General features: G+C 45.9%; 1 protein-coding gene across 1 annotated transcript; it reads left to right on the top strand.

The window, feature by feature from the left end:
• Positions 1-2,688: 2,688 nt before the first annotated feature.
• On the top strand, positions 2,689-21,576 carry T265_12669 (hypothetical protein; the record flags this gene model as incomplete). Its single annotated transcript, XM_009164851.1, has 5 exons — positions 2,689-3,619; positions 7,524-7,713; positions 9,132-9,268; positions 12,410-12,820; positions 21,026-21,576. 5 exons carry the CDS (start codon positions 2,702-2,704, stop codon positions 21,419-21,421), a joined length of 2,052 nt encoding a protein of 683 aa, XP_009163115.1.
• Positions 21,577-22,404: the final 828 nt, after the last annotated feature.

Here is a 22,404-nt window from a genome sequence, read left to right as displayed (position 1 = left end):
TTTCACTCACAGGTGGTTTCCGGGGACCGGTCGCACGGATCAACTGAAATAATCTCCGGGCATTACCGGCTTTCTGGGCCTCTTCCATTTCTTTGTCTTTTTGTGTCCACTATACTTCACGGTCGGATCGCAAGCTCACTTTCACTTGACGTCTGATAACTCTTCGCACCGGGTTATGTTCGGGACCGGCTGGGATATTTCTTCGAAAGGAGAGGAGAAACGGTGTGGAGGGATCGAAGCCTGTGAATGGAGGCCAAGTTGTACGCGACGGTTCTATCCGTCGTCCTCTTGTTGAAACACTGCTGGGATATTTCTTCGAGATTTAAGGAGAAACGGTGTGGAGGGATCGAAGCCTGTGAATGGAGGCCAAGTTGTACGCGACGGTTCTATCCGTCGTCCTCTTGTTACATTGAAACACTGACCATGTACCGGCGAAATAGAGGTCATGGTCAAATTCAACCACCTACCTTTGGCGGACATGTTTACCAAGTGGACCAGAACAGGATTTCTAAGGAACCTATATATGGTCAGCCGAATATGAAAAACAAAGCCTTAGCAGATAAAAGCCTGGATATAGGAATATTTTTGTCGGAGGTCCAAGGGCCGCTTGGGTGGGTCTCGTGAAATAGGAAGCGTGGGCAAAACATGATGGCGCGGAGGGTAACGGCACGAAATTGAGTTATTCAATTCAGCGATTGCTAACTTCGAACCAGAAAGCTCAAGCTTCCTTCGGGTGGCATACCAGCTAGGCACCGGAAGGGTGTTATAGCTGAACGATTTTTTGTTTGTTTCGACGGTGTATCAGCGAATATAGTGAATTTACCAATTCCTCCGTAGTTTTTCCAGGTAACCGAATAGTTGAGTCTGCGGAAATCATCGAACTGACCTTCCGTGATCATCACCGTAGGGAATATCACCTCCGAAAATGCCGACTGGGCGTGCTGATGGCTTTAGATCTGCTGCCTGTTCACTCTCCAGGCTTACGTCTGGTACAGGGCTTCAGGTGAGTGCTCATTCGGCTCAGCGCGTACCGTGTGTGGCATTGCGGAGTGTGCGCGAGTGTGGTTCGACGTGACAGACCAATCCAGAAACGGATTTCACCCCACCATGTAAAAGAGATAGCCTTAAAACTTACCTAGGTACCTGGGGAGCATAACTGCGTCACAGGTGCCCGGACACGGTTGAACTCGTGAATTCTATTGGCTCCTTTGATGTGAATTCCAAATAAGGTAGTCAAAAAAACAAACCACCTGAATCAAACTGATGAGTTTGAGCTAGGAGATAGTTATTCGAACCACTACTACCTCGAGGACCGCACCTAATGATTAAGGGCCAGAGGTAAGCCCCGCGAGCGAGAGATGAATACCATTGAGTGGGTGCTCCGGGAAGCTCCATGACGGTTCTGATAAGTAGGAATCTACAAAAGCTGGTTCATCTTCTCGTACAAGCTAGTGAAAGAGTTAAGATCCATCCTATACCGACAGGTGTGGTAAACTGCACATGAAATAGGCGGGAAGCTTCGGGTGACTGTCATTTTCCGTCATTGGCTTCATGCGCATGGCGTTTCTTTGGTAGTAAATACATCTAAATAAGTGAATATCCAGACATACCCTGTGTATTAGCTGAGCTCCACGGCAACCGGCATTTTGTTGAGGATAGTTCAAAACCGTCCAGTGCTTTCGAAGGTCTTTATCTCTTCCATTGAGAACATGTGAGACAACATGTGTTTTGTCAGTCTATGCGTTGGGGTTATCAGGTGCTCTTACCTGGTTTTGTCCACTCTTCAAATCAGCGCACCAAAGTGAGGACGACGACTTGATGCGAGATACCTTCTTGGAACCCGTGATAATAGCCGAGCACCGGAAGAGCACCAGTAATGTACGAGTTGTCTGCTTCTTGGTTGTCCACACTGGCGGTTTTGATGTCACCAGAACGCCAGTAACAGGGAGGTGTAGCGCAGAATATTAGCAGCTCGGTTGCGAATAAACTTAGGTGTCCGAGTCGAACCGACCGAGATTTCACCATCTCGTAAGGGCTTGCTAAACGCTCAGGTTGAAAAGCGGTGAGGAGGAATCAACAGGAAAGGTTCCAAAAAACAGCATGGCCAAAATCCATGCTATCACCCCAATTCATTTTCACCGTAACGCTTTACTGAAATTGACATGGTTGTGTGATATTGAAGCACCAGTGTTTGGTGTTACTATGAGTGGTTATGATTACCCCTAACCCAAATGTGGTGGCATTTGCTAACGCAGACGAATTAACGCGATCTACAAATCACTCGAGGTAGGTCGTAAACTGGCGTACTCTGAACCGACAGGACTTAGCTCTGAATCTGACAGAAATTCACATGGATCTTCTTTAACCTATAGGTTGTGAGACCCCCACTAACCAACATGAACTTTTGACCGACATTTAACATTACTTTAGCCTGAGAGCTGGTAAATATTTCTTTGATCTGCTCTCGGTCTACTTTGGATTCGGACCAGCATGGTAACTGAGTTTCTTGACCTGATAAGACAGAACGTTGTCCGGGAAACACTCACCGATTATTTCCCAAGCTTTTCGAAAAAGCACAGAATCCACTTTCTCACGTTTAATCGCAGTAGTTTCAACCATATTTTCTTTCATGACTTTATTTTTCTGTTTTAGCCGTTCTACCTCCTGTTCTGAGACGTGCATACAATAGCCCCACGTAACAATGATTCGTCGTATAGTGGACTCTGTCAATCTAATGGTTGATGCTGAATCAGACGGTCAAGTAATCACTCTAGGTCGTGAAAGCGATGAACCAGTAACACCAAGATGGCTTCACGATGACTGCATGCCTGTCAGTGACACTAGTCAGACCAAACTACAGAGTTTAGAACCGAGTGTGGAACCTCAAGACCGTTCATCCAGTTCATCATTTTCGCCTACCGGTTTGGCACATAATTTTCTACAGTCCAGTGATTTTTTCGCTCCTTCCAGTTGGGAGGGGTCGCTTTCGAACACCACATCTTATTACGTGCCATCTATATCTCTAAGCCAACAACCCGTACCTGAACCGCTCAGCTGTGTTAACACCACGGAAGCAGGATACAACCACAAAATGCCTTTGGGGACCGAAACTGATTCGGAATCCGACAATAACAATAGTAGCGATATTGAGAGACGGTCCACTCCATCCCCAGGTACTCCTGGGTTTACGCGTCGTCAGTCGCCATCTCCCGGCGCATCGATCCATTCACCCTCATTACGTGGTCGTCAGCTACCTGGAGAAAAGTTGTTTGAGCCAAAAAAGCAAAAGCCAGAAGTACTGGAACAGCAGCCCACCAAATTTCATTGCCTTCCAGAACCTCAAAGATCATCACAACCCGTCCAATGCAAAAATGAAGTTAAGGAAAACCAAAAAGACATGGAAAAGGCGCAGTTAAAGCAAGCAGTCGAGGCTGTTGCTTTGTCTCACGATGCCGCAAGTTCTTCCGAGGTGGGAGTCGGTGGAACTTCCTGCCAGATGGATCCTGTTGTAATGACTATTGAGTGCATGATATTGCCTTTTGTTCGAGATCTCAACGAAGTTGAATTACGAATACCATCTAGCAGGTTGACGAAAGACCATCGCCGCATTTTAAAAAATGTGAGTCACAAAGTATCTGGGTGTAAGCCTGATTGATGTCATACGTTAGCAACTCTGTCGTTGGGGGTTTTATCGTTTTAGGGCCAGGCGGTCAAGTATTTCTAAGCATGGTAAAAAGTCAGATTTTCTATTCATGATCATAGTCATCATGATCGACAGCATGACATCAGTGTTCAACACCGATTCTTGATGAACAGGCCTCGTTTGACCCTAATTCACTAGTTCCAGCTGTATACGGCCGTCTACTTTCACACGCTGTGCTCAATGATCAGTTCTTGTTTAGTTGTGAAATGGTAAGCATCAGTTTACATTGAATGTATAGCATACAAACCTACTCCGGATGTAGAGGAAGGAAGCCCAAGCAACATTGCTCAGTTCAATTCACTTCATCACCTGTAAACCAGATAAGTTAGTGCTAACTATTACCGAAAGCAGGGGAACAGGTTGGATATAACCAGACATCAAAGCCGATGGTATAATCACTTCGTTACTGTTGAATCACTCCAGTTATCTGAAGAAAAGGAAAGCTGAATAGCTACGCATTCAGTGTGATAATGCAGGGAAACCACTGACTACTTGATTGGCCCATGTGTACCAGCTTCGTTAACCATTGATGAGATGAGTACCGGGGTCCCCATCCAAGAAAGCAACATTTATCAACCTGATTGCGTTTACTGGTTAGTGCTTCCTTAATTTTTTGCCAGGCCATAGACTGTCCACTTACTTGGTATTTATTGTTTCCACTTGTCTCTTTGTTATTGTTCTATTTATTTTCACTTATGAAAAAATACTCCACTTGTTTTGAGCCCACAAGTGTAGTTTGCATTTCATCAGTGTGGGTCATTAAGATGGCATGGTTTAGCAGCTTCGAGTTTGTCGGCGCTCGATAATGCCTAAATCATCTGCAACTCATTTCGATTACCGCTAACTGGTTTCCAGAATGCTGTTGTTCAGAGACAAATTGTGTACAACGTTTCTGAAGGAGTATTGTGTGTTTTTCTTCAGGTCCTCTTCTCGCTATGCACTAGCATCCTCAGCACTCTCTGTGAGCCTGAGAAACCTGACAGTATCTCACCCCATGTGTTTCAGTCGTGTTGCACCACAGTAATGAACCGAAGGATGCCACAGCTGAACGAGGTCCCAACACTAGGTTTAACGATCCTGTTTGCTCTTCATCATCCTGTGCGCGTCCATCTTCTATAACACCCCTAAATGCCTCGAAATTTCTTCAGACCCCGAAATCCGACCTACTTTGCTGCCTTTGTTACGTACACTCTGAAGCGAGCAGGATAATAAGCTGTGCTTGATCGGACCCTGGATTCCACCTGCATCGATGTATGCCTGTCAGAAACAAGAATCGAGTATTTGCACTGACCATCCTGTCGCTCTCCTCTCGTTTCTGGCTATTAACTTCTGCTGAGTGAACGCCTCTGGAGCTAGACATGCCGGGTTGGGTACTATGCTGAGCCATCGAACAGAGGTATGTTTAGTTGGCCGAATACTCATTGACGGTCGCCAATGGGCAGTTCGTTTGGTAACGTATATTAAAGACCCTGTAAAAGTCAGGCCTGTCACTCATTTAATTTACATGCTTGCGCTCCAACCGACTGTAGCTTGCAATCTACCAGATAACTTACATGACATTCTAAGTGTTCTTTTACGACAAGTCGAAAGCTCAAGCATCGTGTTTGCTGGTGAAGTGAACGTGCAGTTCGGTAAACGTGGATCTGCTGAGGCTCAATCGGGTAGTGGCATTGGATTAGACATGCAACATGTGGACAGTAGAGAACGTCTATTGGATCCGTGCTGACCGCAGGCTGTTCCTTTGCGATATCAACCTCCGGAACAGCGGAATTCTTTTAACCACATGGTATCCACCAACGAACTAGCCAGGAACCCAAGTAGGCTGAATAGTCGTCGGTCAGTGATGGCGAGGACCAATCACTGAAATACCCGTGTGGACTTCGGCATGGGGCTTGTTGCTGCTTTTCATTGTAGGTCCGCGACAACGCACATCCCATATGGCCATGGGGAAGTTAGTCAAGCCAGAACTCAAATATACTCATCAGAACCGACTTCTTCAAAGTCAATATGGGATGATCACTGCAGCGGGACATCGAAAGTTGCAACTAATATCGGAGCTTGTATATGTGGTACAACCCGACCAACCACTGGAAGCAAAAATGCTGGAAGTATCCGCGCTCCGTTTCACTTTATTCGTTCGACTGTTCATTGAAAATTTCTTGTCATCGAGCTTATCAAGGACCACAAGGGCTCTGTAAAGAACCTGTAAAGAACGTTTAGAAAAATATTCCGAACAACAACTCACTTGGCCACTCGCCACCTCATCGGGACCATCGCCCCTTGACAGAGAGTTGAACCATGGTATAAAACCCGCTTCAGCCTCAGAAGCTTTCGAGTGTGCATCCATACCCTGGCGTTACTGTGCTTCCGGTCTTGTCGACTTTTTACATGCTCTGTTCAGAAGAGATCATGGGCTCCTCAATCAGTGTTTGTATGCTTTAATTGCGTTTATCTGGGAGACCATTCCGGACAAATGGGATCAGTCCATCGTCAAAATGATACTTGTGATGAATGCAGTGACCACAGAGGTGTCAGTTTGACTTCCGTCTTAACAAGGCCTCTGGCGCCACTGATCCTTCGTTGTCTTGAGAAGGCAGATGAAACCTCAACCGGTGAGCTTCAGGCCGGTAGATGCTGCGTTGACATCTTCAGCTTTTAGTGCAATATAATTTCGACCCGCTGTCCTAGTGTTCATTGACTTCAAAGGTGTGTTCGGTTCCGTCGATCAGTGAATGCTCCTAACTACCCTGACTCAAAAGGAGACACCCCTAGTCGTGTGCATAATCCGCTCTTTATAATCACAATTTCTCGCGTGTGGGAGTGCATAGAGAGCTCTCTAAAAGCTTCTACACGAAAAGTGGTGTTAGGCAAGTATATCCACTTTCTTGATATGTTTTCAACTTTGTGGTGGACTAACCAATGATGGAAACGATGGAGGACCTTGAAAGCTTCAATATTCGAATCGTTACTTCGACTGGGCGAAAGGGTACGAAAGAGTAAGGAGTTTAGGCGTGGCCTTCCTCCCAAGATGGGGTATATATGACCCCAGCAGAGCTCTGCTAGACTAGAGACGTTGCAAGAAATGGTCAGCTGATCTCAGCATCTTTCGTGCTCCAAGTTTTTTCGAATTGGTCTTACTAAATATTTGGAGATGTGGGCATCTCAGAATGCTCGTGGTGGGCGGGCACCATGTCCGTTCCCAATCCAGTCATTTTTAGTTTAACGCTTCAAATTCAATCAGCTAGACTTTGTTTGTATGGTAGTGAGACATCAGTGTGAACGCTCTATGATGTTGATGATGATGGTGAAAAATCTCAAAACACATGGCTATTAAAACACGTCATAATGTATTGGAATGTCTAGTAGCATAGTTGTAGAATTGCTGCAGGGTGGATTGCATGTCAGAGCTTGTAGATGACGTCCAAAAACTACTTGTGTCAAGAAACTACACACATGATGTTCTAATACTGTGATCCAAATGTCATCACACAGGCTTCGCAGCGTACTGTCTCCGCGACTACTGATCCAATGCTGCCAGTTTAGCCTGGAGCTCCTGACAGCACTATGATCAGTGTATCCGAACTAACCCTGTGTGACCAACGGTGTGAAGCCACATTAGTAGGATACCCCCAGGATAGTATATCCCATAAATATGCTTAGAATGTGCCCCTGACATTTTATCTCTTATTACCACTTCTGAGCCCTGTAGCTTCTATCCTTGCGGTTTCCAAGGATGGCCGTCTGTGAGCTTTAGAATTCATACCAAATGAGGGCATTACTGATGCACTAACTGATGTTCCCCCCTGCCATGGACATTTAGTTGGCCGCAGAGTACGAGCTCTTGGTTCTGTCTGCCACCAAAGGTCCGGTGGATCAATCCAACTTGGTAGTTCGCAAACGAGCTTCTCTAATCCAAAGACAACAAGCTGAACTTGAGCGAAAAAGGCAGCGCGAGGAGGAAGAACGTGCTCGTCGTTTGGCTTTGGAAGAGGAAAATCGTCTACGGCTACGTGAGTTATCGGTGCCGTTTCTATTCACAATAAGGGACAAAATAGTTGAAGACGGACGCTCCTTGGTTTAATGTGATCTTGTGTGCGTTTATTGGTGGTTGGTCAGTTTTTTTATCGTTCAGCTGTAGCACCCTATCGGTGCCTTACTGCCATGCTACCCGAAGGTTGCACGAGGGCTGGGATACTGCCAGGTCGCCCAAGCCTAGACAGGCGAAGTCGAGAGGCGGAGGTCGGGTTCGAACCACGGACCTTCCGGTCGGTAAGTTCGCGCTCTAACCACTTGGGCCATCTTGCCCGTTGATCAGATGGCGCACTGATTATGTCTCCTCCACTGGAGACACGAAACGTTTGCAAGCCACTTGCCATGCTCGGCGAACAGACCAACGGCCATCTGATCAACCACCAATAACTATGATGAGTAAAATGAGCAGTAAAATTGAGTCTATCCTAAACCACCAGACAGCCAGTCATGATAATGAGCCTGATAATTCTCACAAACTTCGCCTTAGCTCCCATGGTTGTAGTCCATCGCTACTTTTCACGCAGGAAGTGAAGTTGACATTACTTCTTATGACCCATAGAGAGTTAGCTAAATACTGGTTTTTCGCTATGTGAAATTTGCGGTTCGAAACAGACATGCCCGAATTTTCGGTTGGATAATTAATTCGTTCTTTTGGGGAATAGCTTCAGCCAGCAACCCTGAGGCTTGGGCTGTACTCGTAACAGGACGCATCGCCACTACACATTCATCCCATCTTTAAATCAGCATCTGGTTGTGAGGAAGGCGTAGAGGGTCTTCTACCTAGACTTTAAAAGTGGCTGAGCCATTGCCTTTATCAAACGCTAACGAGCTGACTACCCTACTGTACGAAAATAGACAGTAAAAATAACCGCCTACCTGCCATGCTTACCGAAGCGAGCACGAGGGCTGAGACACTGCTAGATTGCCCAAACCTAGGCAGGAGCAATCGAGATACCGAGGTTGGGTTGGAACCACGGACTTATCCGGTCAGTAGGTTCGCTCTCTAACCAATAAGCGATCTTGAGTTGATTCAGATACCGAAACCAAATGTGCATCAAACCAGCAACTCATTTGCTAGAATCGATCACTGTACTGCATTTAATTCATCTGATCACTCACTAGTCGTGGATGATTAGTTTCGGGAAATTTCTTTTTGTGAGAGTTGTACTATGAGTATCACTGCTTTCTAACATTCTACCTTTGTCGAATCGGGGGACTGGAGTTATTGTTCCTTGTGGTAAACTTGACTTTCCGAATGGGTGTCACAAAATACGTTGAAAGGTCTCAGTTCTGATGCCAATATGTGGGGCGCTGTAGTAGTTTACATGTGTTGACAGTGACTCTATTGAACCCTGTTCGTATTTGTTCTTAGCTTCAAATCCAGTCTTCCTTTCAGGCACACTGTTGACTGATTCAATCTTCGCTCTTAATTGTGTAACAGTTCGTGAAGCCGAAGAGAAGATGAACGCTGCAGCAACGCGTCAGAGTACCTGCTGTCAAACCAATTTGGAAGAACCCAAACCAGAAGTTGGAGTAGGTTTCTCTCAGTCTTTTCTGTTTCTCTTTCTCGCCTTTCTACCTTGCGCAGACTGACTAATTGGTGTTTTAGGGTCACGTGGGTAGGTTTTTTGGGGGGAGGGCGCGTCCCTGTTGGTCCGAACGGTAAATCTAATCGTGGTTCCGTATAGATGAAACTGCGAATGTTTACGAATCTCATGTACCCCTAACCAGTGAGTGCGAGCGGATTGCGTAGATAATGAATTGGGGTATCAGACTGGTCTGGATTAACCAAGTGGATGCGAATAGAGCAGACCCCACAGTCCGTCTGAAGAGCAAGAGAGCTTGCTTAGTAAGTTTGGGAAAACTCCTCAGGCAAACGTCAACCAACGATAGCACGAAGATATCGCGTAGACGAATTGCTCGGGACCTGAATTCAGTCGAAGTAATCAGGGGATAATATACAAACATATGGGGTGACTTTAGCCGGATGCAGTGTCTTATTAGCCAAACATCACGTCGAGCACGAAGATATCGCGTAGACGAATTGCTCGAGACCTGAATTCAATCGAAGTAATCAGGGGATAATGTACAAACATATGGGGTAACTTTAGCCGGATGCAGTGTCTTAGTAGCCAAACATCACGTCGATTGGACGGATGTGTCACGTGCGGGTCACTTAATAAACGAAGGTATACCTTGATTGATCAGAATGTCAGCCAATTTGGATCGATCATCCGTAGGTCGACGCTTCTTGTCCCACGAAGTTTCCAGCGTGATCTGATGGAACATTCTGTGATGACCCTATCGAAATCGTTCAGCTGCAACACCCTTCTGGTGCCTGACTGCCATGCCACCCGAAGGTCGCACGAGGGCTGGGCTACTGTCAGGTTGCCCTATAAATACAGTTGTCTCCATAAAGGGTTGTCTCAAGCTACCGTACCTTTTGTTATACCGCATTTGGGTGAGCCAGGAAGCCAAGGACCGACATAGAAGTTGCACCGCCGTTTGTAGTACACGACACATAGGTGGCCGTCCCCATAGTTATAGGGACATTCGAGTCATGGGCCTTAGAAGTCTATCAACACCGTTAGCCAAATATGTTGCACTGGCCTTATATGAAGTGGTCAGCGTCGCTGTGCGCTCCAACGAATCGATGATCTAACGGTCAAAGGAAGAAGGCCTTTGCTGCGGAGTTATTAAGAAATGTCAACTGACCGGCTACAGACTATTGGACAGGGAAGCAAAACTCTCATTTGCATCTTATTTACAAAAACTGGACATCCATCTTCTCCTGAACGCGTCTTCTTGAACTTTCCTAGATATTCGTTGACTCCGGTCGTTTATTGTTCAAATCCAAGCAAATGTTACAAAGCGGCTCCACAAATTCCGCAACAGATCTCCCCTTTTCAAGAGACGCGACGCGAAATTCCAAGGACAACACACACTACCAGCATGCCTCCCATCAGTAGTATCACCGTTACAACGGTAGTAACCGGCTAGTCCGATCGAGCACACAAAGGCCTGCAGGGTGTTTTGGCTGTTTCGCTGCTGAGTATTAACTTACGCGCCTTCGGTTCAATTTTCAATCCGAAAAAACTACTTTGGTATACGTATCTGAACAAAATTTGTTGTGCAGTTTACACTATATTTTTTGTCGGTCTGTTTATTGCACAAAATTTCTCGATATCAATTTCGTTACATAATAAACGGTTGCTGATGAAATTCGGTTAGCCCACAGAGGCCGGGTGGGTTCTCAGGGAATTCCGAGTTTAAGAAAGCTGACACTCGAAGTGAAAAATATGGAGATTTGAAATTAAAGGCTCAAGAAAAAATAATTTCAGCACTTTCTTGTTACGGTAACGTTCTATGATAACGCAGCAATTATGGACCACGTATACGTCCTCTTCTAATGAAGATCACCTGTTTCGCCTACTCCACCGGGGTCGAGCCACATGGCCCAATATACACGTATTTAATAGTGTGAGTAACTATGAATCGGCCGGTCCGATTAATCAGTAAGATTGGAATCTGTGCGCTTGGTACATGCCGAGCTCAGCTTTGCTGTATAGATAGAAGCAGTTGTTCGGTTCGTTGGTGCGATCTTGGTGATCTAGAGGCTTACCGAACATCCTTGTAAGTTGTGTGTATTAGGTTGACTGAGTAGGGCCGCACCTGAAGAGGTGCGGCAAAGTATATTCCGTTATCGGAAATATGTCATGAATTCCGATTAGTCCACCCTATTTAGACTGTCCAGAGGGACGTTGACTGTCCTTACAAAAAGGTCATATGTCATAGCACACGCAAGCGCTCAACTAACCTAATCTCCGATTCTGTGTGAAACAGAGTAAAATGACCACTGTTCTAATTTTCTATGACTCAGAAACTACCTGGATGGCTGTGCACAGTTCTAAAATAACAGACTGAACTGGCAGAAACATAGACTGTGTCTATCGGCGGTGCATAAACATTCATAGAGGGGGTTGCTCGTAAAAGTGTGGGCCATGTGAAAAATTGATACTTGGTATCAAGGAGACAACCTTCAATATATCGCAGCTATCGACACGTGCAAGTGCTAAGAGGGAACTCTTTGGATTCCTGGTATAATGTCGTATGGGAAATGAAGTTGTGTGCAGTACTCAGCCAAATTGACTAGCTTGAGATGGACGGGCCCATGTTGACGTAGTTTCGTAATACTGCTCAAATAACGTCACAGTGAACATCGCCCATTCGCATATTATGATGTTCTTGATGGCCAATCTGGTCGCATAGCCGTACGACGCTGAAAATACGATATTTCTATTTGTGAATTTTACTGTATTTCACCTCCCGAAACGGGAATATGAGCGGAGTGATCGAAATTCTCAAATTTCCCCTGAAATGGAAGAAGATTTTGACTTTCTCTCTCGCTAATGAGTTGGAAAATACACTAAACAGCACCGGGTGAGTCACCTGGCCAGCTACAGGCCAGAATTCTAATTTTTCGTTAGGATTCTCAAGTCTCAGTTCAATTTATCGAACCCATTTCAAGGGATCTTGAGGTGGAGAGGCCACTATTGCCTTCTTATTTGTCGAATTATTCATCCAAGAAGTGATATCCGCTTTCCAATTCAATGGATACCATGTTTAGATGGTGGTGAGGCGCCAGGATCACTCATCCTATCTTTCCTCTTCTAGACGGGTCGAAAAAAATACCGGCGCTTGCGCAACGAACGACGCAAACTGGCCAAAGCGAAGCCGCCACCTACGAAACCGAAAATGGTAGACTCGTGTATCCAAACCGTCCCGGAAGATCATTGGTTGTGCCCGTGGTGCTTGCAACACATTCCTCCCGCGGCTCAGTGTGGACACGAAGCCGTTTGCCGTGCCGGTTTCAAACAAAAGCAGAAGGAACTGGAGGCCAAATCGCGACTGAAACAGCGAAACGCAGATGCTGAGCTACGACGAAGGCAGCGCTTGGGATTGAATCCATTGCCGAAGGAAAAACGCAAGTCTCAAAAAGTTACGACCGCGATTGTGGATGCTTCTGGTCGCAGTCGAAGTGGGACTCGGTTGGCGATCCGGGAAAAGAAGCTTAAGCACAAATCGGTGAGTTTGCGACGGGGAAAGGACTTTACTACATCATGCTGGGGTGCGGAATGCGAAATTTTTCTTGGCACCATAGCAGTGCTATACGTTCAGCTCTACACATAGAAGACCTATCGTTCGAAAGCCATGTCCTGCTGCCTGCCATGTTCAAGACCTGTTTATATATCCAGGGAATGCGCACCCGACGTTGTCATTCGATTCGAATTCCGTCCTTTTTAGTGGAGCTTTTACCCCGTAAGCGGAGCCAGTCTGTGTCAGAAACTGAGAAGTACTGTACACATGTTCTGTTCTTATTCGGACCCATCAGCACTGCGCGTTCTCAAATCTCCTCATACTACCAACAGTCTATAAGTAGCTCACAGTAATAAATAATAATAATAATCGTTCAGCTGTCGCACCCTTTCGGTGCCTAGCTGCCATGCCACCAGAAGGAAGCATGAGGGCTAGGATACTGCCAGGTTGCCCAAGCCTAGACAGGAGAAGTCGAGAGGCAGAGGTTGGGTTCGAACCACGGACCTTCCGGTCGGTAAATTCGCGCTCTAACCAGTTGGTCCATCTCGCCCCCGTAGCTCACAGTAAGAATATTTCACAAAATGACTGAAACTTCCTTCTGAGAAGTCGGTATTCGAGGAACCGGTCAACACGTGACCAGGTGATGCAGATTCCGTGAGTGAAGGATGAGCGGCGCTATATCCTGTTCAGGTGAGAGCTAGTCATACTGTTGTTCAGCCGCTCGTGACCGAACGGTTAAGTGTTCAACCACCGGCCGGAAGGTCATGAATCTGACACTCTGAGTTTCGTAAGATGCGGACTGCTGATGTTTTCCAATAAGGATTAGACAGTGCCTGTCAGCTTTTCAGCATAGACTAACAGGACAAAGTCTCAGTTGATGACTAGGATTGTTCATACATCTTCACAATTCTCGATGGATTTATGGTAAGTAGTATGCCATGGATTTGAAGCGTCTGCAGGGAATAATTGCAAATCAGGAGCGGTTTTCTCTGAAAAAGCGGTCCACCGATTGAAACTCATCAACTAGATTCAATCGACTGGCTATCGATTCACACAACTCAAGCCTGAACAGCGCACGTGGAGAGCAGGATCTGCTGAAAGTATGCATGCAGTCGCAAACCTCTGGTCATTGCAAGTGTACCTGGTGCGTTTTACATCAAAGACGGTGGCATTTTTTGTGATGCCACTGTTTGCAATGCCACCTGCCTTCAATTGTTTGTTGCACTACGAAGAACCACAACGATTACAATTCCTGTTCCTGGCTCACGAGTAGATCGAACAAAGCTATGCGCTGCTACGGACCGGACACACTGGGATGAGACACCAGTACTACTTAACGTGAGGATGACTGAAGTAGGATTGGTTGTCTGGTTCCGTAATCTTGCACATTGAAGTTGCTGAGGTTCCAATGAGGTTTGGAGAACAGTAGGCTAGTTTTTTCCGACAAAGGCGTGAAGGGATCAGACTACCCGCGATAGACTTCCAAGACGAGGTGCGACCGTTGTTAGAAATCTGATGGCGACTGTGCTTCATCCTGTGGAGCTCAAGTCACACTGAGTGCGTTTAGAATCAGCCTAAGAGAAAACCCAGCAAAACACTACTGGTGACGTCGAAATTAAAAATAAAAAACGTATTGGAAGATCACGTAATAAACACAGTCCCCAATATAGCAGTTTGTTTTTTGGTTTCTGTATATTTATGTAACACTGGGGTGATTCTCTCTTCGATTACGGCCGTTTGGAATCAGCTGCATGCAACACGGTGCACTGTTCGGTAGGTCTACGTTGGTTACATCTGCTATCTAGGCGCGGTTTTGCCAGGAGAAGGGACATTCATTGTTCAGTAACTGATGCCACGATCACAACCACGCCTTTTCCATGTTAAATGTTTGGACGGTTTCCAATGGATATCGATAAAATTCATACGATGGTTGAATCTTCGTGTACTGACAGAGTTTTGTAGACAAATTGGCATGAAGTCAGTGTATCCGGATGAAGGGACTATACAATGTGGCATTTCTGCATGTTGGACGCCTCGATTTCACATCGAGTCATCGTGACCCCATGTCGGTCGGTCTTTCTTGAAAGTTTTATCGAAAACTTTTTGTAAAAAATATCAGGCAACCTTAATTTGGAAATGGCCTATTTATTTCACCAGCCGATCCACCCGATTTACTAATTAAGGACACATGGGAAAGAACTCAGGGTTTGATGTTTGGTTGGTGGGAGGCCCACGTTTTTCGGCGAACAATAGTAGTGACGAGAAGTTTGCCGCCCCATTCGCATCATCCATTTTGCCAAATTGCAACACAGAATAAGCTGGTTTGAAACGCAACTACTCTATGATCTGCTCATCGTTCCTGACGGAACTGCTCGTTCTCATTGCAATAAACGGGGCGATTAGTAGCGGGTTTGTAGCGCGCCCGTAGCCATGGTGGTGGTAGTGATGTCAATACCGGAATGCCTTGTCACGTACCATGGCGGCAGGTCAACGCGCTCGTGGTCGAGTCAGCTGAATCAGCTCGACTGAATTTCCCTTTAAAACCAAATAGGTATGCAAATGAGTGTATTTAGCTGATTTCGTGCAATTTGGGTCTATGTAGAACATAAGGCTGACGGAAACTCGGGGACTGCGCCTACCTGATGAGTTTCAGGAAGAATGAAATCGGTCGCGAGCTGCCGAGAGGGGTTTTCAGCAGCCGTGTACGGTCAAAGAAATATGCTGTGATATTTCGAATATCGCACCAACTGCAATGTCACTCGGCCTTTGTTGAGCACATCCAGTTGAAGAACGTCACAGTCGGGAAATTCGGCTGGGATTTATTTTGGTCTCCCATCAAAATCTAATTAGGGCACAAATTTCCCCAAGGGAAAATTTCGTTCCCATTGTTTCGGAAAAAAGACAATTAAAGACGAAATTGACCCCCGATTTGCTGAGCCAGACGTGTGAAAATTATCGTTGGGTGAGCCGCTTGGTTTTCCCACCTGGATGGGGTTCAAATTGTCCTTAAGAATGGATGTTTAACAGAGCTGAACTGAATTTTAATGTTGGCGCACCCGGGGGTTTGTCACGTGTTTCTGACTTACCTTATTCCAGCGTGTGCATCACACGGTTTACACACGCGTCATTTTTACCTCTGCAAGATATTCATAACTTACCGTTGGCGTTCAGTGGCGGCAAAGCCACATTGGATGCCGAGTTTTCGTCCGTTAAACATTGCTCACCTGAAGCAAACTTTTCACCACATTCTTCATTTCAAATACAGATAGTCGATCTAATTATTGCTATTTATACTCCGGAAGTTTGTCCACAAGGTGGTTATGTCCGTGTATTTTTCCGTGATTTTTCTACACACTTCTGCCGCGCCATTGATTCTCCCGGTTGCTATGTTTGTACACCTGAAGAGCACAACATGACATCGATCGGTGCGTTTTCACACCCATCAACACACTGCTGAACTCCTGCTGTCGACCTTGCTCTAGAGGTGCTATTCCAGTTTCAGCCTATCTGAAATCGCGACTCACTCGTTCGTGGTCAGCTGATCAGAGTGAGGAATATTTCACCTGCGGATTCGTTGCAGCGTAAGAGCATTGCTTCTCTTCGGTTGCAACCACCAAAAGCTTGGGAATTACGGATGCAAAGCTAATGGAGTTCATAATGTGCATTGTTGTTGTCGTCTGGTAAAGTGATACAACAAAGAGGCATTTTCTCTAGCTTACCCCCGAAGAAAATCACCGATGCTTCATTGCTTATGGGAACCTCAATTTTGCCTTGGTTTTAAGCAAGCTAAGGTTAGTTTTAGATGCAATCCGGAAAAAAAAACAAAATTCCATTATTTCCTGAAATCTTTCACAGTTGCCCATTAATAAGCGGAATTCTTCGGGGAGGGGGGGCGTCTCCATTGCATCATAGCGGGAGTGTCGCATGTTTTGAAGTAACTCTGAGAGGGCCCACTCACTGAAATGTGAGACACCCGTCAGAGGCTTCAACTTGTTCTATTAGGTCAAATGAGGCTCTGCAATGAGCATAGCCACACACACTCAACACAGGTGCTCAGGCGAGAACACCAACACACAAGCACTGGCCCATTTAGCCTTATATCAGCGTCTACTCGGAACGGTTTGTCCCACATCACGTTTCTTGCAGCAAGCCGATGGATGTCGTTTGCTTGCCCTAAAGTGCTGCAATCTCCAAGGCCATTTGGGAGGTATCACATGATTCTGGTGTCCGTACATGTCTTCCATGCGGAGGGCATTCCGGAAAGATGTCTGATGAGGAACAAAGAATGGAAGTACAAACTGTATTCATGAGCCCAGACGTCCGGCACAATATACGAGACAAGTACCCAAACAACTACGTACATGCTTAAAAAATGGAAGACATAGGCCTCAAGCTCACAGGAATTCTGGACAGCTACAGAAGCTTCCCTGGGACTTGGTCACTACGCTATGCGCACTGGCCGAAGGGCATTGTGATGACCTCAGATATACCCACCACACCCATCTACTATTGCATGCGTTTCAGCCACCGAAATACCACATGTGCGCCGAATCTCATGCAATCAACGTATGCTCTGACTGTATTGATTGATGGCGATGAACAAGTTTCCGCTATCTAGACAATTCTAGCACCTACAATCACCCGTCCGGTTACCGGTACTGAACACTCCGCTTCTGCAGGACAACATTGATAAGAGTGTGTAGCTTTCTCAAATATTCACCAATGTTATCACGTGCCCGACCCCTTTGTAACTAACGGCCTCCCAGTCCTATTCACCCTTCTTATCACCAGAAGTATGCGGTAACTGTTCATATCTTCTCAGTGAACAGCTTCAATCATGCTTCTTTAAAAAAAAGTCCAAATTCCTACATTGACCAAGGTCGACCTCATGTGTACTACTGCTCAGTGATTAGAGCGCGAATTTACCTACCGGAAGGTCCGTGATTCGAATTCCACCTCTACCTCTCGACTTCCCCTGTCTAGGCCTGGGCAACCTGACAGTATCCCAGGCCACGTGCTTCCTTCGGGTAGCATGGCAGCTAGGCACCAAAAAGGTGTTACTGCTGAGCGTAATACTGCTTGGGATACTGTCTCGTTAGCTTGAATGACCACCCAACTGAACCCCGGACAGCCCTTTCACAGCACATTTGGTTGAAGACCAGTATTTAATTGGAGGCTCGATTGAATCCCCAAATGCAAATATACAACTTGTCCAACGTCACTTACTGAGTAACAGACGATCGCGTTACCGGAACTGGGCAACGAATGCACTTTTTTTCCAGCTGAAGCAATGTACACATATCCATCCAGCTACTCTGTACCATGAAATCCCCCCAAGAATACGCACTATGGATACCAGTTGAGGACCGTGCTTTCATCAATCAAATCAAAGTGGAAGCAGTGCGCTTGCGCAGCCCGCCGTCGTATACTATCTCAATACCGCGTGTAAGCTCACAATGGGAATTCATCTTCCGTTAGACGATGCGAAGTGCACACAAAACTCATGCGCTCAGCCAAGCGAGTTCGTTTATTTAATTTCGTTCCTCAGGTCTACAATCACGTGTCAATTAACTATCCCCACCCGTAACACATTCTACTTTACCCTGCTGAGTTCATCGGACGGTAATCTCTCACGTAATTGTGCAACTCAAACAAATACGTGTTTAGTGCTCTTGTATTGGTTATTCTTCCTTCTATATGTACAGAAATGAAGCACTGACAAATCCTGGTTGAGCTCAAGATAGATCTGTGGTTAGGGCGCTAACTTACTGACCGGAAGATCCGTGGTTCGAACCCAGCCTCAACATCTCGACTGGTCCTGTCTAGGCTCGTGCAAACTGGCAGTAATTCAGGCCCCCCTTCCGTTGGCATGGTAGCTAGGCGCTGAAGGGGTGTTACAGCTGAACGACTGATTGATTTGATTGGCTGATTGCACTGAAATCTTATCAGACTTATCAGCCGCTTCACACTAATGTTACGTGATTCGTTCAGTCGGTGTACGAAGATAGCTCACATTGACGTGTTTGTTTTCCGGTCTTTGTCACGCTCCAGCGGTCAGGCGTGATAATTTGGTGAATCCGACCTGGAGCGAACTTTAACCTTTGCACTTTGAAAAAAGCTCTTGTGTTTCCACTAAACCGCTAGATACTTGAAGAGATGCACCACAGAGTAGTGTCGGTTTCGGCCAACTAGGTTTTTGCCATTTTTCGTTTTTATCGACCCATTATCCAAAAAGTCCTTTTCTCAAAACAGACAGCTTTTGTTCAGTCCCTCAGGTGGTCTTTTCGTAGGGAGTGAACTGTAGTTTGCGACCATTCAAAGATGGGCTAGTGAAATCTGTTCAGACCTGTACAAGGAGGCTTGAGAGTATTGGGCTGGGTACGGTAGTCCCCTAATACTGTGTGGATTTCTGTACAGTGTATTTGAAATGTCACTCTGCATCACTACTGAGTACAAAACAGAGCTCTTGTGTTCATTTGGAACAGCTCGTCTTCGAAAACAGCTCTAGCTCAATTGACTGCGTACGTTAGCCAGCTGAGAATAACCGAGGTCACAAACATCCCAGCCACTGAGGAATTTAAAATCAAACAGGAGAGCTCAACCTCAGAATCAAGATGGCTAGGATGACATGAACTTCAAAATCGATCGACGGCCGATATGATGTACATCTTGCAAGACGAAACTGGTTATCATGTCGAGACAAGAGGCTGCTTAATGATCAGGCTAGTGTATTCTCAAGCACGAATCACCCCATGCGTAAGATGAAACCTGCCATGCCTCTTCCCCCTTACCTTTAACTGGCAGAAATGCATTTTGTGTACTGGAGTCAAATAGGCTGTACACCGAAACATCACGGCGATCCATAAATGGAAGTGAATCATTTTCATAAAGGAATCTACTCACAAGGTTGCTGAAAACTCTTCGACAGCCCACGACCGGTTTCGCCCTTCTTGGGGCGAAGAGTTTTCAGCAACCTTGTGAGTAATTTCCTTTATGAAAGTATACTGCGATATCTCGAATGTCGTGCCAACTGAATCATGAGGCGGTCTGTGTGTAACACATTCAATTGTAGAATACCATAAACGAGGTTGAGTCTCCGTGAAAACCAAATTGATTTGCAAATTAGTGTATTCCTCGGAAGTGAATCATCTGTTTTATCACGTCATCATTCGGCAATCTGAGCATGCATTTGGTGCGATCTTTCCAGACGGCCGAAAAGTGTCTGCTAACGAAAAAGCGTGGTACCAAGGTTACAAAACCTCCAGTGAACAGAATGAACACTAAACTCACCAACGAAGGTGTCGGAAACCTTACTGCACGCTATTAATAACCCAATGAAAACCCAGGTCCCTGTTGCCTTTCTATGTTTGCGTGTCGATTTGACTTCGAAACGATGGTTAACTCAGAACAATGCTACCACCGACGGAACCAGTAGGAGAGGAGAGAGAGGCTATAATCCGGCCTTTGTCTGTGGGCCTTTTGAAAGTAGTGTACTCGGTTACTGTAAAGTTGACCTGCGCATAGGCTCACCCCGGTCCTTGGTACCCGAAAAACAGGAATCCAGTGTTATAATACGTCAGTCTTTAGGTTTTTCTACAAGATTTATGTGATCATATGGATGCGCGATTTTCTTCAGGATCAAACCAACATGTTTGCAAGTAGTGATCTTACATTAACACCGATGGACTGACGACTATCAAGTAAGAATCAGGCGATCAACTTCTTGGTCTCGTTTGCACAGTTTTGTGGGCAATGCGGGTCCGGACTAACGCGAAGTAAGACAGGATGGTGACCGAACACACTGATCAGCTAATTCCTTCTTGATAGTAGCCGTTTTCCAACGGCATTAACAATCCATGAACAAGCTGTTCATACAATAACCGATAGATTAAACGTGCTTGAAACACGCCACCTTCCCTATTCTATTGTAGGATTCCTGGTGAATTGGTAGCTGCCAGTCTAGGGCCGTGTTAGATTGGATGCAAAATTGGCATCCCTGTGTGTTGTATTCATCTCCTTCGACACAAAGACGTTAGAATCTTTCTTTGGTTGTCCTATTTCGAGTTTGGAGTGCCTGTGTCTCTCTCGTGGAAGTGACGGTCAATCCACTCATTTTAGCGATATTTGCAAGTAGCTCCTAAAGCCACGATGTTTAAAATGCTCATACATACCGCTCTCCCTATTGGTCTATAGCTCACTCGGCTCCGGTCGTCTAGTCGAACCGATCCAAAGAGACAAACTACCGCGGTGATCAAGTTGGACGAAGTACATCCCAACGATCTAGGAGCCATGGCTCGCTTGATGCAGAGACTTTGCCGCGAGCCACAATGCAAACAACTGGCGGATGCTGGAGACTCAGGTTCACGCCCAGGAGGAGTGAAGTGTCCCAACTGCCGACATATATATTGTGACCACCATCGACCACTGGGAATGCATACCGGGTGTCCAGTGGAACCAGAGGCGGACTCGGTCGCTGTCGGTTGTTCGATTGCTTGTGGCATGGATTTGGAAGAAAAGCGGGCCGCACTGAAGTCAGCGATTCGTCAACGGAGAGAGGTGTTGATGGAACGACGTCAACGGCAATATTAGGTTCTTCTCTCTACAGAAAGGCTGTGACGCCCAGTAACCAGTAAACATATCACAAACAGTGCCTCCGTAATAATCAGCTGATGCTTTTTTGCCTTATAAGAACTAATCTAGCTCACTACCTATTTTTAGCTTGAGGCTTCTATATTACACGTTTTGTTGTAGACCACTAGTTCTTGTAGGGGAACTCATGTTTGGGGTTTAATCAAGCTCGCTTTTGGTCACGGTTATCAGCATTTGAGGGCATTCGAAGCAGACGTGCAATCCCATAAATTAGATTTTAAAAAATGTATGGTGACCAATATGGCCATAAACCAAGTCTCAACACACAGCGGTTTGAACTGCTTTACTCTTCTACTAGCTAACGACAGAATCATAAGGAACAGAATAATCACGCATTGAAGACCCGAGCTTGCACCGGTTCAGTATGGAAGTTGTCGACAATGCCGTAGATTTGAGTTTCACTCACGCCTAACTCGTTCTGTTGCTAAGGTCTCAGGGGAATAGTACATCTGCCCTCTACACATGGGCGACAACAATTTGTAAAACTCGTATTTCCACTTACTGATGCCAAACTCCCCAGGGGTGTGGAACACAGGTTGACCGAGCCAGGTGGGACCTGATCAGTGACGCCCGTGAGACGCTGCGTTCCAAAGTCGACTATTCTCCTCGTACGGGTTAGTAAACGTAAGCAAATTATCAACTACAGTAATGCCCCTGACGAGAGTGAAATAACCAAGTTACAAGCTTTTTGCACTCCCAACAGAGCGGCCTGGTCGCTCACTGGAAAGTAGCTTTTGTGCATATCCTCACAACTACGGCTCTGGCTGAGACAGAGCGTTAATAACAGGTATCATTTGGAAACCATTTCAATTTCATTAATGTTGTTGAGTCGATACCAGCGAACACTTTAGTGGCTCCAACAGCCTTTACTGTTGGCGCCAGAAATCTTCTAATGGACCTCTGTAGGATGCTCTTACCTGTAC

The sequence above is a fragment of the Opisthorchis viverrini genome (assembly GCF_000715545.1).
Source record: "Opisthorchis viverrini unplaced genomic scaffold opera_v5_9, whole genome shotgun sequence".
Taxonomy (NCBI): Eukaryota; Metazoa; Platyhelminthes; class Trematoda; order Opisthorchiida; family Opisthorchiidae; genus Opisthorchis; species Opisthorchis viverrini.
Note: the sequence above shows the minus strand (reverse complement) of the source record. Positions and strands in the feature narration are given on the sequence as shown.